The sequence below is a fragment of the Myodes glareolus genome, chromosome 7 (genome assembly GCF_982192425.1).
Source record: "Myodes glareolus chromosome 7, mMyoGla1.1, whole genome shotgun sequence".
Classification (NCBI taxonomy): domain Eukaryota; kingdom Metazoa; phylum Chordata; class Mammalia; order Rodentia; family Cricetidae; genus Myodes; species Myodes glareolus.
The window spans coordinates 93,061,321-93,076,939 of NC_142032.1; the positions used below are offsets into that span (position 1 = coordinate 93,061,321).

A 15,619-nucleotide genomic window follows, 5' to 3' on the forward strand; every position below is an offset into this window, starting at 1 on the left:
TCGGGAGACTAAGCAGTAAAAGTCCATCACTCAAACCTCCCAGACAGTTGCTTCTGCCATGGAAGAAGGATTTTGGCAGAGCAAGACAAGGAAGTTTGATCTAATTGCTGTCCCCTGCATAGAAATGGATGATGCTGGTGGTGAGGGGTATATCATACTCTGTGGGCACAAGGCCTGTTTGGCCTGTGATCTGGGTATAGGAACAGGGGCTTTGAGAGAGCCATCCTTGTCCTAAGTGAGTGATATCAATCTAAGCAGCACATTCAAATCAAGGTCATAGACTTAGGGGATAGTTAGAAACTCGGAATGGGAGCCTGAGCCAGGAAAGCAGATGGGAAGGTAGTTTTTAGGGAACCGAGGGAGTTCATCATCACAGGCAGGTAGAGTGTACTTCAGCAGCTGTGGGTGGCCCAGCTAGGAGGCTGAAATGAAGGTTGAAAGATATTCTCAACTCCCTCTCTACCATGACCTTGAGGGCTCTTGGGATCCTTGCCTGCCTCAAGGCCACTGCCCAGGCAGCTTCTGAGACTGACTCAAGGATCTCAGACTTTGGCCTTTGAACTAGTCACCCTAACAAGTGTGGCTGACTCCTGAAATGGTCCGGCATGTGCCTCACCTCCCTGAAGGCATGAAGACAGCTGCTTCTGGACTGTCTTGCCATAACTTAAGGGGAGTCACAGGCCAGAGGCTGTCCTGGGTCCTGGGAACTTGCATCACCCAAATGTGACTATTCCTATTTTGCCAAATCTCTCAGCTACCTTTGCAGGCTTTGATCCTGCAGAAACTCTGGAAACAGTAGGGAGACAACTCTGTCTGTCCATTTTTGAACCTCAGCCTCAAGAAAAAACCATCTCACAATGAGGTCCTTCACTCCTGCATCGCAGAACATAGTCTCAAACAGGCAGCTCCACACGACTCCTACCAGAATGGACTCGTTGACCAGCCAAGCAGACAGTGCTGCTATGCAGCACTCTGGGGGCCAGGCAGTTTGCAGCACGTTAGCATATGTCTAATTAAAACTTCCCAGGTTCTCTGGCAACCACAACTTTGATCCCTACACCAAAGGGAACTGCTTGGAAGTAATATCTTTCGATTCCTAGTTTGCAAACCCCAAACAGCCACTTCCTATTAACTATTCAATAATGACTAGATATGCATTTTTTGCTTGATGTAAAATGATCGATATTTATCAGAAAACCTGGAATCCATCCATCCACTGTTCATTGATGAGGAGATCACTGCTCACAAGGCCAAAGGAAGCCTGGAGCCTCTTAAATGATTAAAATCTTGTGCTTAGGAGATAGCTCAGTAAGTAAAATGCTTGCCTTGCAAGCACAAAGACCTGAGTTTGATACTCAGTATCCACATTAAAAAAAAAAATGAATGTGTGGTGCAGGTTTGTAATCCCAGAGCTGGGGAGGCCAGGCAACCTAGCTGAACCGATGAACACCAGGGCAGTGAGAGATCCTGTCTTGTGACTGCCACACATGCACACACACACACACATGCACACACACACATAGTCTTGCACTTGAGCTAATTTTCTTGTAACACATTTTAATCTTTGCATATTATGCAGTGACCTGACCAACTAGAATGTTCTGCTGCAGAAGCTGAGATGGGAGGAGATTTCTCTGGTGCATTTAGAATCTCTTTTCTGGTTCCAAAGTATGCATTATTTACTCTCCTGAGGACCACATTTAAACTTCACAGACACGCTGAATTAATTTAAAAATAATTCAGTGAGATTCTCTTAGATTCCTCACAAAAAGGCATTTGCATATCTCTGTTCTATCTCATATCCTGGCTTTCTGTTTAACAAATAGTTTGTCCCCCTCTAACCTCTGCAAAGCCCTTCTGAATTACCAGTGCTTCTGACTGAACTGAGACACTGTAGACACCGCCATTCTGAAACCACATCTGATGAAAACATCTCCTGGCAACGCTGATGTACAGGGCTCTGATGAGCAATTTTCTGATGATGAACATTCTTTCTTTCAGTCGTTCATCAAACATTTATTGAGCGCAGGGGTTTGGCAGGGGGATGAAGACGCGAATCAGACAGGGCCTCTGTCCTCAAGGAGCTCGGGGCATGTAAACACACAACAAAACAGGCTGACAAGTGCAGAAACAGGGCTGTGCCTTGCTCTGGGGGCCTGGGGTGACCGACTTCGTGAGCAGAACGCAAGCATGGACTCCTGTGTGCAGTTTGTTGATCTGACTGTTGAAAGCATGAACAGACATTTCCTAGATGGAGGGAGGGAACGAAACACCCCAAACAGAAGTTCTGCCTAGGCCAAGGCCCAGCAGAACTCAGCATTCTTTCAGAAGGTGTATCTTCTGTGCAGTGAGGGTGGAATTTAGAGTGTGATGGGGCCGGAGGAAGGGGAAGATGTTAAAGCCACACCCACCTTTAGACTTCACCTTAAATCAAAGCTCTGAAGCTGAGTTGATCTATTTCCATTACCATAGCAAGAAGGGATTGTTTAATGAACAGTTCTCCTCAGTTCTATTGACGACCTCCTGCAGGGTGGTGGTCGCCATGGCTAGAGATGGGAGCTCACAGTAAAACAGAGCTCAGGCTCTCTTAGGTAACAACATGCCTTTGCAATAGCTAACACAAGGATTAAACAGAGGGCAAGGCCCTCAGTGACCTAAGGACCTCCCAATAGGCCTCACTACTGCAAACCACCATGCCAAGGACACAGATGTCAGCACAAGGATGACAAACCTTGTCTAAACCATAGCAGTATCCCTGGTGAGATCTGAATATACCCATGGCAGCTGGGTGGAGTAGAAGAGGAGAGGCTGGAGGCTGGGAGTAAGGTAGGAAAGGGACTGTCTATCATTCCCCAGGATGGGTGGGAAGATTTGATAGCCATGCAGACAGCAGTTGGGGAGACTTTGAGAGACATGTCAGTGCTGTTGACCATGGTGATGGATTGGTGGGAATGACTGGTTAGGGATGGACTAGTATTAGGAACCCATGATAACCTCTAGCTCTGGACTTGAAAAACAGTTGGTAAGGTGACCAGAATCATGCCATCAAACAAATATCTCTCAAAATAGCCAGTATTTTCATCTGCACACTGTGAAACCTCCTTCACCTGGGAAATGGTAGGTTCGTAGCTATTAGTTGCTTTCTATGAGTTTTCTAACTCCCGTCTGCCCCTTTAAAGAAATCCCCAAACTGACTATCTCCTAGTATTATAAATTCCTATTAACTGAGTGTACAACCTTCAATCTCCTGAGAGTTCCCTTCAGCCTAGGATCTAGAGGACATTCTAAGACAACGGTATAACATTAGTGAAAGAGGCATTTCGGTCAGGGACCTCTGGACCAGGAAAGGGGAAGGGAAGCCCAGACACTCTGACACTAGAAGAACATCAGTAGAGCAATGGGCTGTCAAGGCCACCACAACCCTAACAATCTCTGTGGCTTTCGGTAGTTAATCCAGTGCTAGGGTCACCGCTGTAAGATCTTGCCGGGGACTCCTGAGAAGGCTGCTGTGACTGTGTCCTGCTAAGTCTCAGCTTCCTCCAGCCCTCATGTGCACATGAATGGCACATGGAAGGGATGCTGAAGACCAGAAAGACGGCAAGAGGCTTTGAGCTCCTCATTCTGGAATCTCTAGGATTGGCAAGTGTAGGGCAGTGGGGGCTTGTCCCATAGAGCCCTGCAGAAGAGCAGAGGGGGAAAACACAAGAGCCAGGGTCAGAGTTAGCTATGAGGTTGGTGTATCACTGAGGGGCCAGGTGTGGGGATCCACAGATGTTGAACTGGGCGCCTTTCACACCTTCCCAGCCCTGAAACCCTACAAGTCTCAGGTACTGAAGTCAGGCTGCAGAGCGTGCGGGGTTTGTGCCATCCACAAGTCTACTGGGCAAGCCCAAAGACATGAATTAAGAAGCTAAACTTAAATGAGGGTCTTCATGATGACAATTTGTGGGACCCCTTATCCATCATCCAAACCTGTGACACTCTACTCAAGTTTCCAGTAGCATGGATAATAGGACTGTCCCACGTTTTAAGCAACTCTATCAGAGGACGTTGGGACAGAGTGGACACTGTCCTGATTTGCTCCTCTGTGCTATGATAAACACCATGACCAAAAGCAACTTGGGGAGGAAAGGGTTTATCTGGTTTGCATATCCCTATCACAGTCCAGCACTGAGGGAAGTCAGACCAGGAACTCAAGCGGGAGCCTAGAGGCAGAAACTGAAGCCTGGAGAAGGCTGCTTATGCCTGGCTTGCTCCTCATGACTTGTTCACCCCCTTTCTTATATAAACCATGACCACCTGCCTAGTGGTCGCACCACTCACAGTGGGCTGCCCCCATATCAATCATTAATCAAGAAAATGCCCCCATAGACTTGCCTGCAGGTCAATCTGATTGCTCCAATGGGGGCAATTTCTTAATAGAAAGTACCTCTGCCCAGCTATGCCTTGGTTTGTGTCAAGTTGACAAAATCCAACCAGATAAACATACAGTGTACTGTTGATCAAATGAAGAGGCCCTTTAAAATAAATGCATGACCCTTAGAAGCCTCCTGTTTGCCAAAGACAAGCAAAACCCTACCTTCATCGACCTTGTTTACTGTTCTTAGAAGCAAGCAAAACACACTTTATATGTGTGGGTGTGTGCATGTGTGTGCATGTGCGTTTCTCCCTATAGCCGCATTTTCGAGGAGGTGGAAGATTTCTTTTGTACTAAATAGATGCTCTTATTGCATAGGGCAGAGTGTAAATTGGTGTGGCTATGTTTGATGGGGATTTTTGTCTCAGGCTCTCTAGCTTACACTTTATACTAGCTGCCCTCAACTATCAGTTCTTTGGTAGAAAGAAATATTGACATGGCTGAGAGTTCAGGGTCACACGGAGGAAGCCCCGCGTCTCAGTCCTGGACTTGCCACGTTCTTGGAGGGACTGTCAATGAGACAAGCAAAGGTGTGTGTGTGTGTGTGTGTGTGTGTGTGTGTGTGTGTGTGTGTTGGGTGCCAGGAAAGTGGGAAGATGTCCCAGGAGAGCACAGAAGCCAGTGCCCAGCTCTCCCGCCAAAGGACAGTTGATTCTGACTGCTGGAGTCTAATATGATAACCTGATATGAAATAAATATCAGATAAAAAAATTAAATCCTGCTACAAAACAAAACCTGTCTGCAGGCACATTTTCCAGGGGGCCTAACCTTGCCTGAGAATTCTTCTACTTGAGGGAGGAGGAGCCTTTGACTTTCCCCAGCTCTGTCCCCAAGCGCTGTCAGCACATCCAGTCTCCAGAACCTTTTGTGCTGGAAAGAAAGGGCTATAATCTGGTGTTCCATTGTGGCTCTGGGAGAAAGCAGTCTTTCATTTCCAGGCCATAGGAAAGGGTGCAAGGAGAACTGTCCAGTTACAAGGGACTGACAGCGCTTTGTTTAGACCCTGTTTTCTTAGTTATTTTTAAAATTAAAGCAATCAGCATTTTCTTCTTCCTTCTCTTCCTGCAGAGATCAGGGACAAGAGCAGATGTGATTGCTCAGCTCCCAGAACTGCATGGGATTTTTAAATGTATCAAATATTTATATAGTGTTTATAAAATACCAGGCACTATGCTAACCTTCTGTAAATACTTCTTTGAAACTATGGTGGGGCTATGAGAAACTTTCTAATATCCCGTTTCAGAGATGAGGAAACTGAGGCACAAACAAGTTAAGTAATTGTTAGAAGTCAGACCTAGGAATGCTGTCTTAAGAATCCACACTGTAAATGTCCACACCGGGATGGCTCTGTGTTTGTCCAGAAAAGCAGTGGGAATTTGAGGCTGGGGACTGCTTGCTGAGTCAGACATGTGTGAACTGGCCAGGCCATAGCCATCTTGGTCAACTCTCCAGACAGAGGAGTCCAACTCTCTTTGGGGTCCTCTCTACCTCTCCTTGGTTACAGATACCCATCCTCAGCCAGCACCGCCACACAGCAGCGGCTCACTTAGGCTTAGGTGAATCCCCTTGAAGTAAGAAAACACCGAAGTACACATTGAACACAGTAAGTGTTGAATATTCATGCTACACAAAGACTGCTTTACTCTACAAAACACCTAATCTTGGGGTTTCTGTAACTAGGCCTAATGTCCCGCCCAAGCTTTGAAGTATTTGATTACCAATCATTAAGTGCTTAACTGGGAAACTTTGCAACTGGCTGAGCTTAAAGCCCACGACCCACAGGGCTGCTTGCCCTTGGAAAGTTCATTAGCAAGGAAGGTGGAGTGCTAGTCTGGGGTAAGCGAAGGCGGTAGCAAATCCAGCATCTAGGATGCGGTACAGTTGGCCTCTGGCTACCCAAGTACAGGGAAGGCCAGCCCAAACATCCCAGAGCCTCTCGCCCAGGGACACAGGCCAGGCGTTTCCTAAAAGAGGGTCACAAGTGCTGCTGATCCTTGGAAGCTGGACCAGGACCAGTGCTGCCATTAGGACGGCACTTGGGAGTGCAAGAGGCCCATGCACTTGCACTGGTCATGTCTGAGACCTGCTGAAACAGAAAGCAGGGTGGTGGCCAGGTTTCCCAGGCACTCTGGTGACTCTCCTCTCCAGTGGATGACCCCTGGGCTTCAAGCCCAGTCCACCACTTGCTAACCATGAGCCTGAGTCAGCTCCCCAAGCCTCAGTCTCTGGTTTTATGAGCAAGAAATCTTCATTTCTACCTGTCAGGGAAACAGTGAGGAAGACACTTCTGCATGCCCCTCCTCAGTAGGATAGAGCTAAGCTGGTACTATCTGACCCACACTTAGCCACAGTCTAATATACTCTGGGGGAAACTGAGGCAGAGAGGTTCTTGGCTGTATCATGACCTGAGATCGGTGTCTGAGATTTTCACAGACAGTGACTTACATGTGTCCCAATGTATCCATAGTCCTCTGTGCTAAGATATCGAGTGGTATCTTAGATGAGATACCATCTTAGGTATGGTAGATGAGATGATAGGCAGAAACCCAGGTCACATGGTCACTCCCTAGGTCACATGACCAAGGCCTGAGAAAAAGTCCTCTCTTACTTGCTTCTGCTTTGGATCTTTGCCTGAAGGAAGAACAAGACAGTGGCTGGGACTGGTTTATAGGATTTGTTATTAGTATTCTTTATCCTATACATTCAACTTCTGCCTTTTTTTCAATGGATGCTTCCATATTTAATTAGGTTTTCATTCCAATTAAGCCCTCTGTGCGCTGCAGCTTCTCTCCTGCCAGGTTTAATTGCCCTTATTTAAATTCTTTAATTAAAAGTATTGTGTGTTTCTAGATCCCGTAGATGTAAGTATTACACAAATAATTTTGATGACTGGACTGGTAAACCAACAAGCAGGGCCCTCCATGGAGAGAGGAATGCTCAGATCTCAGCATCCAGCTCCAGTTCCAGAGCCAAGAGACTGGACCAGAGCTGCAGTCCAAGCCCTGGAGCTCAGGACAAGAGTTGGCTAGCACAGGTCCGAGCATCCTTTCTTCCCAAAACTCAGCCCGGCCCAGCACACAGAGGGACCTGCTCAGCATGTGGATCCGACCTAGCAAAGGTTAACTCTGCCTTGCAGATAAAAATCCAGACTTCAATGGCCCTACCCTCACTCCTTGGGCCGCATCGCCTCCCCTTTACCAATGTTTCCTCTGCCTCTGCACAAATGCACCCCAAGAGTTCCCTGAACTTCACCCCAAGCCCGAGGAGCTTTTCATCAGGTCCCTGGACCTGCCGCTGTCTTCCTCTCTGTGTCTGCTCAGGCCTCAGTGTTATCAACTGATAATCATCCCTGCTCCCAGCTTGCTTATGCCTCCTCCTGAGTTCCGTGATTCGGGGCATAGCCTCATTTTCTCCTCTTCTTGCTAGAGTTACCATCTCTCCCTCCTAGAGCGCAGTTGCCACAAGAACAAAAACCTCCTCTTTCTCATTCATGAATACATTGAAGCAGCTAAGAAATGTGTGTGGCACTTGATAGATGCTCATTGAATGTTTGGCAGCAGCTGGAAGGATGCGTGAATCCTGTCCCTTCAGAGATCCCTCAAAGGGGACAGACCAAACAGGCTTTAGTTCCGTGAGACATCTTCCTCTACCCCAGCTCTGGGTACCACCTACTCCTAGTCTAGCCCACTACCTCACAGATAGGTGTGCGGTAGGGTAAGTGGTAGGTTTGTTAGCTACTTATCTAAGGGAGAACAGGGAAGGGGGAAAATTCCCTGGGGTTCCAGCTGGGCTCTGCATGGAATCTTGGGAGACTCTCTCAGGCTCTCAAACCCCAACCTCCAGTTCTATAAAATGAGGGCTCCTATTACTTCCCCCTCTGGACGGTGTTGTAAGAAACTCATGAGATTGGGCTGGGAACACACCAGGCAAGGTGCCAGGAAAAATGGCAAATAATGTTGGTTCTAGTGCAGAACCTACAGGTCAAGACACAGACACGAAGAAAGCCAGGCTGCATCCCAGTGTGAGGAAGCTATGAATAGGAGTCAAGGCTTCTTTGCATGTCTGGTGGGTGGTAAGAAAAGGCCTCTTAGTCATTCCGTGAGAGAGAAGTTCTGAGGAGGTGGGTAGCGCCCAAGGCTGGTGTTAGTTTTACCACCAAAGAGGGTCTGGCTGTACTCCCCACCCCCAGGTGTGTTTTCTGAAAGCATTTGACACAGTCCAGTTTTCCAGAAGCTCTTCCTGCTGAGGCGAGAGCTCTTGGCCTCACACACAGCCCTCCTAGGAAGAAGCCAATAGTGTCGGTCAAGTGGAATCCCTTCTACATGCCCCATTCCTGCTCTTCGATTTGAACCGTTTCTTCCACACCCTTCTGGAAGGCCTCTCTGGCTGTTTCTACCCCATGATCACACACTTCCTGTCTCCTAGGGTGCTGAGGGCCTGGGTTGTGGCAGGGCAGGGCCTGGGAAATATCAGCCTTGCAGCCCTGATGGAGACACTTCTTCTCCTTCCTCACTATCTTGCCTTGGGAACGTGCCCAAGAAAGGCCTCAGTGACAGGCATGGCTGTCAGCAAAGGAGGGAGATGTGAAGCAGCCAGCCTCACTGTTGGCAGGGCCTGCTTCTGGCCGTGGAGATGTGCTGAGCAGCCAGAATCTACAGCGTAATGGATGGAGCTTGGTCCAGCCTCATTTCTATGACCCCCTCCCCCAGGCTGATGCCCTGAACAGACCCATGTGTGTGTGCTGTCTTCCAGCTTGCAGAGAAACAGGTCTCCCATTATCCCTCTGCTCATCCTCCCAAGAGTTACCCCTTAGTCCTATTAATAAGTAAAATGGGGAACCTTGCCCGAGTCCCCCAGTTGACAAGCAGAATTGATAAGCTCTGAGATCAGCACTCTCCCCTCTTGGCCTCAGGCTGAAATCAGGCCGAGCAGGCAGAGTGTGGACTTAAAAGAGCTGGGCTGGTCCTGACTTCCTGCTTGGACTTCTGTCCACACCTCCAGAAGCAAGACAGACAGGGTGATGAGACCAGGACAGGCTGACCACAGGACTACTTTAGAACTGTGAACCAGTAATAGGGCTCAGCCTGGGTGCGGTTTCCTAGGTAGGCCTGAGAAATGTGTCTTCATGTTCTCTGAAGAGGTCAGCAGTTGGTTGCTGTGGGATGGTTGTGGCCACCATGGAGTAAGCTCCTTTCTGGAGAGACTTGCCATCTCTCCTCACGCAGGGAACTTCCTAGCATGAGCTGGAGAAGGTACAGGATGAAGACCACCATGCCAGCTGGGTGCCTGGAGGAGGTGGCTGGAATCCTGGAGAAGTGGAGAGGAGCTGGGCCTCAGGCTGTGGGCTAGGCTGGCACAGAACTGTAATGAAGAGCCCGAGGCACTGAGTGAACATAGGCCAGAAACCTGGAAGGAGTTGGGGTATGGAGCTGGGGAGGGCTCAGAGATGAAGCAGCCCTGAGCCATGAAGGCCCTTGCACTTGGGTGTTTTCAAGGCTGACCATGCATGCCAACATGGTCACTGCTTATCAGGATTCTGAAGAAGTTATTCAGATGAAAAATGACAGGGGTCCGAAGCAGGCAAACCTGGTGAAAGAGTGGCTGGGACAAGACAGGAGGGAAGGAGAATTGACAAGTATCTGGATGATGATGAGCCGGATGAGTGTGTGAAATTGCTTGAGTTTCCCTCACAAGCACCTTGTTACTGTCAAGATGGGGACCACAGGAGGAGTGGGTTCTTGTGCTAGGCGGGTCTAGCAGATACTCAGTGCCTACTCCTGGGATCTTGTTATTGCCAAGATGAGGACCACAGGAGGAGTGGGTTCTTGTGCTAGGCGGGTCTAGCAGATACTCAGTGCCTACTCCTGGGATCTTGTTATTGCCAAGATGGGGGCCACAGGAGGAGTGGGTTCTTGTGCTAGGCAGGTCTAGCAGATACTCAGTGCCTACTCTTGGGATCATCACTCAAGCAACTCTGACTGTTTAAACTCCAAGTCTGACTGATGATAACACATCCTCAGACATCCTAGGCTCACAGCAGGTCCACAGCCAGTGGCCCCAAGGGGCCACACCCCTCAGGACCTCGCCTGGGCTGCTGTATAGGTACTTTTGGGAACACCACTTCCTTCAGGGGCTTTTGGACATAAACAGTATTTGTGGCTGCAGAACCTCCCAGATCATCAGTTGTGTAGGAGATCCATGTATGCTGAGGCCATGAGAGCATAATGGCCAAATAGACAATGTCCAAGGTCTTGAGTTTCCTTGAGCCCAGCCTTAACAACTTCCATCTGTTGGGGGGGCCTTAGGAGCAAGAAGTCCCCAGTCTGAGGGAAGCTCAGATGCAGGTTGATCATGGAGAAGTTGGCAAAACAAGGCTTCTCAGAGCAGTGGCCGGCCCCCTGACTAGGAATTATCTATAGGAGCAAAGCAGGGTGACGCAGCCCAAAATGGTAGATAGATAGAAGTTGGTGGGCAGGGATAACTCTGCTCCTATAAAGCACTAGGGCCCTATGGGGAAACTGAGACATGCATCCATTCCTTGGGAGAAGATCAGTACACAGGATCAGAGGGAAGCTGCAGCCATGGGAATGCTGGTTCCCAAGCCATCTATTGTCCCAGCTACTCCCAAAGCTTGGGGCTCCTTGGGTCCTCCTGGTTACCTCTGTGCCCTCTGACGCTCCTTCTGTTGGGCTCCTAGGGAGGCTCCATCCAGAACCGCAAGTCCAAGCGCTGCCTGGAGCTGCAAGAAAACAGCGACACAGAGTTTGGTTTCCAGCTGGTGCTGCAGCAGTGCTCGGGACAACACTGGACTATCACCAATGTCCTGCGGAGCCTGGTGTCCTGACCCTCCACAGATGCCACCAGCCACTGCCTTGCTACTGTGTAGCATCAGCTGCAGCGTCGCCTGCTGTCATGTGGGGTTGTCTGGAGTCTGAGAGGGTGAGCCTAGTGGGTGGCCTCCCCCCACGAAAGAGCTTTTTATTTCCTACTCAATTTTCATGGAGTTTATAGAGGGATGCAGAGAGTTGGATGAGGGTATAGTATCCTGAACTATTTTACAATTGTAAATATGGGACAAATGGAAAATATTTATAACTGGCAATAAAATACGATTGATTAAGAAAGGTTTTTGCAGTCATTTGGTGCTCCAGAGTGAGCCTTCCCTGGCTTCTCTGGCTTTGGAGTCTGGTGGCTGAGCTTGTGTCCTCAGTTGCTCTTCCCTCTTCACAGTATTGATAAAGACAGCTTTAAAGCCACGCAGCCCATAGGGACTTGTGGTGCCAGCTTCCTGTGTAAGGTCCAACTCAGGGTAGGGCACTGGGCCCTTAGGCTGCCTCCTGCTCCCTCCTTCCTGCTCCCTCCATGTGAGCTGGTGCTCACTCTGGGCAGGTGCCTCCCCAGAAGATGTCACTGGAGTCCTAAGTGTCATCTGCTGACAGACTCTAGTCTACACCACCCTCTCCTGAAGTCACCAAGTCACGTCTCCAAGCTGTTCACTGTCCCTTATCCATGGCACATCCTTGTCTGTATCTAGTTGCTGATGCCTGTTTGCTCCCTCCTTGAATTATAATGGCTATAATACAGCGCCGTACGCTGAGGTTGCTCATTAGAAAAATAGCACACCACCATTCTGAAGCCTGGAAGTCTAAAGTGAAGGCTGAGAAGGAATGGGTTCTGTGCCTCTCTCCAGCTTATGGAGGCTCAAGTGTTCCTTGGAAAACAGACACCCTCTTCACCCTGCCTTCACACTATCTACCTTGTACGTGTCTGTCACTTGGGTCCAACTGTACCCTCTTTATTAGGATGCCAGTCTTCTATTGATGGAGATGGAGCAATTTAAATTTTAAATCTGATGAACTCTATGAAGACTTTATTATGAAATAAGGTCAGGCTCTACGGTGCTGGGGACAGGCTCCTAACCAGTCTTAGAGCACAGTGCTATCCATAAAGCATGACTCACTTAATCACAGCTCCATGTCAGCCTGCTGGGCTCAGCCTGGGAGACCAGCAGCCTCTAGAATGGAGCCTCTTCCTTGGAGTCTATTTCTAAAGTCCCATTCCCTCCAACAACATCCTTCTAGCTGCTCTTGTCTCTTGTCCAAAGAGCCCTGCCTCTTCTTGAGAACTCCATTTTTACTTCAAGGGAGCTCTACCTGACCACCACTTCAATTCTCTGGTTGTAAGGCTCAGCTTTTCCTGGATGAGGTCAGCCACACTCACCCCACCTTCTCATTTTACCTGGGTACCCTTTCCAAGAGGGCCCCCACTCTAAGCAGTGACCTATTTAAGATCAATAATTTGTAACAAATTTGACTAGGAAACCCCTGTGCTGAGAAATTCCAGGGTTGGGATGAGAGATCTGTTTTTTGGGGGTGGGGGGCACCTTTTGCTCTCCAGAACCAAATTCAGCACAGGAGTCACTTGGAAGGGCCCTTAGGACTTTCCCAGGCCACTGTCACAGGCTCTCCCGGAAGCGTACACTTAGCTCTCCAAACAGTCCCCTGGGCTCTTACAGGTCAATGAGAGGCCATCTGCCAAGCTGGCCACACTTGCTGGTCACCACTCAGGAGGTGGAACTTGAGAACTAGGTTCCTCCAAGAAGAGGCTCCTACGGGGCTGTGGGCACATCTTCCGTGTTCCTGAAGCTCTGGCTCCCACATTCTGATCCCCACACTCACCTCTCTAACTAGTCAGCCCCAAGGTCGTTCCAGCTGCCATCCTTCTCTACCTGCTCCAATCTGTCCCTCAGGAGCCCCCTCGGCCCTGGCCTCACCCTGCCCACTTCCATCCACACCACAGTCAAGAAGCAGAGAAGAGCTGGGTGTGGTAGAGAAGGCCTTTACTCTCAGCACTTAGGAGGCAGATTCAGGGGGTTTTATGAGTTGGGGACCAGCCTGGTCTGCATAGTGAATTCTAGACCAGCTAAGGCTACATAGTGATGCTGTCTCAAAAACAATCATCAACAACAAAAATAAAGCAAAGAGGAATGAATGTCTGTGTTCAACCTTTTTTTCTCCTTTCTACTTGGTTCAGGATCTCAACCCATGGGACGATGTCGCCCATGTTCAGGGTGTATATCCTGTCTCACTTACACCTTTCTAGAATCTCTCTCAGACACACCCAGAAGTATGGCTCTGTGTGATTCTAAACCTTATTAAGTAGACAGTCAAGATTACCGTTTAAGAGCAGACTTTGAACTAGACAGCCTAGGTTCAAGTTCCAGTCCTGGCCCTTTCTTATGAGCTGGGGACTTCTCTGTGCATCTTCTTAAGGACAGAGGGACACTAGGGCTGGGGAGATAGCTCCCTTGGCATGGTGCTTTGCCACACAAGCAGGAGAAACTAAATTTGATTCCCATATGTAAGTAAAAAGCTGGTTGTGACTGTGAGCCCTTGTGACCCCAGTGTTTGTGAGGCTGAGGGAGGAGAGAGTGTAGGTCAGAGCATCCAGATTCCTCAGGCTCTTTGGCCAGCTAGCCTGGCCAACTTAGCAAGCCCTGGTGTCTCAATGAGAGACCTGGCTTAAAAAACAAGGTAGACAGCTAATAAGGTATGACACCCTAAACTGACCTTCATAGCGAACGCGTGTGTGCGCGCGCACACACACACATGTGCATACACACACACACACACGTGCATACACACACACACAGAGGCAATAGTAGAATATCTTTCACAGTTTAGTGATGAAAACTAAATAAACATGAAATCTGTAGAGCCGTGATGAATCTATAGTAAGTGCTAGGAAGTTCTGGCTGTTTTTATTTGACACATCGACATCCTGATGCTCAAACAACAGTCACCATACCTTCCAATACCCGATACTCAGCTAACGTCACCAATACTTATGCCAATACCAATATCTATGCCAATCTAAACCCAGAGTTTACCAAGCTGTCAACATCTGTATTGATAGCCCCTATAAAACAGTGTCTGTACCACCCACCCAGCGGCACCTGCCCCCACATTTATAGGCATCCCCACAAAAGTTATAATCCTTGCCCCCTATCAAATGTACCTAACCCACTCCTTACAACTCTAAGGAGCATCCCAGAGGACAAATCTTATCCCAAACCATGAGGATGGTGAAGATAGGACAGTGGGTCGATCCTCCTGGGACACTCACTCACCCTCTCCCTGTGCCTAGGCACCAGAGAGAGCGGAGAGCCTGGGATGGCCCCTTGGTTCCCCATCATCTGGGCTTGGGAACCACAAACTGGCCCAGGATTTCTGGGATTCTTAGCATAAATGCATGAAATAGAAGCAGCAGGTGGGTGTGGGCAGAGGCAAGAGGTCAGAGCATAAAGGAGAGGAGAGGCTGAGGAGTCCCCAGCCCAGAGCAGCCTCACCCCACACAGCCTGGGCTGGCTCCTGCGGCAAGCTAATTAGCAGCTGTTTAGGGGCTCTGAACACCCTGGAGTGAAAGCATTATTTTTCTTAATGATTTTGCACATTAAACAACTTTGTTTCCTGCATCCACCACCCTCTCGATGCTAGAAGGAGCTGTCTGCGCACATCCCATAAGACCTCCTGGACTGCCAGCCTTCTGCTCGGTTCACAACTCAGATCCATAACTCAGCCCCCTGCCTTGTACAGCCCTGCACATGGACCCATCTGTTATAAGGAATGCCCAAGACTGCACTTCCCTCCCCACTGGAGAGGGACACAGTGGTCAGCAGCACCAATTGGCAGAAGGCTGTCAGTGCCCTGGCAATGCCACAACCTGTCCCAAAGGTCATCTGCCAACAGCCCCATGCCTGCAGCTCCCCAGATGTCTGCATCTCTGTTCTCGATCAGTCTCTGGCCTCAGGCTCCCACCAAGCATAAATATAACCAAACTTACCCATTTTCTAAAACCTCCAGTGGTTCTCACAGAGATTTAAATGACCAGCTCAGACGCCACCCTCAAAGTTTCCTCTCTCAATCAAGTCAAACAAGAGTGTCAGAAGTTTCTGGGCCAGGGCTGGTGAGGCGGCTCAGCACTGAAGTGCCTGCTGCCAAGACTGAGTGTGATCTCTGGGATTCATATGATGTAAAGAGAAAATCAGCTCCCAAAATAGTTCTCTGGCCTCCACAAGAGTGTTGTGACACCCAAGCGTGTGTGTGTGTGTGTGTGTGTGTGTGTGTGTGCTTGAGTGTGTTCTCTCTCTATGTGTGCATGTGTGTTTCTCTCTGTATCGGTCTCTGTGTGTATCTGTCTCTA

At 49.0% G+C, this 15,619-nt stretch overlaps 1 protein-coding gene across 3 annotated transcripts in view; it reads left to right on the plus strand.

The window, feature by feature from the left end:
* Galnt18 (polypeptide N-acetylgalactosaminyltransferase 18) overlaps window positions 1–11,541 on the plus strand; it is a 305,496-nt gene extending 293,955 nt beyond the window's left edge. For all 3 annotated transcript variants that reach the window (XM_085692904.2, XM_087908562.1, XM_087908561.1), the window contains one exon: window positions 11,115–11,541. In XM_085692904.2, the coding sequence (XP_085549030.1) occupies window positions 11,115–11,261 (147 nt within the window). In that variant the 3' untranslated portion in view covers window positions 11,262–11,541. The remainder of the gene's footprint in view (window positions 1–11,114) is intronic.
* The last annotated feature ends 4,078 nt before the right edge of the window (window positions 11,542–15,619 follow it).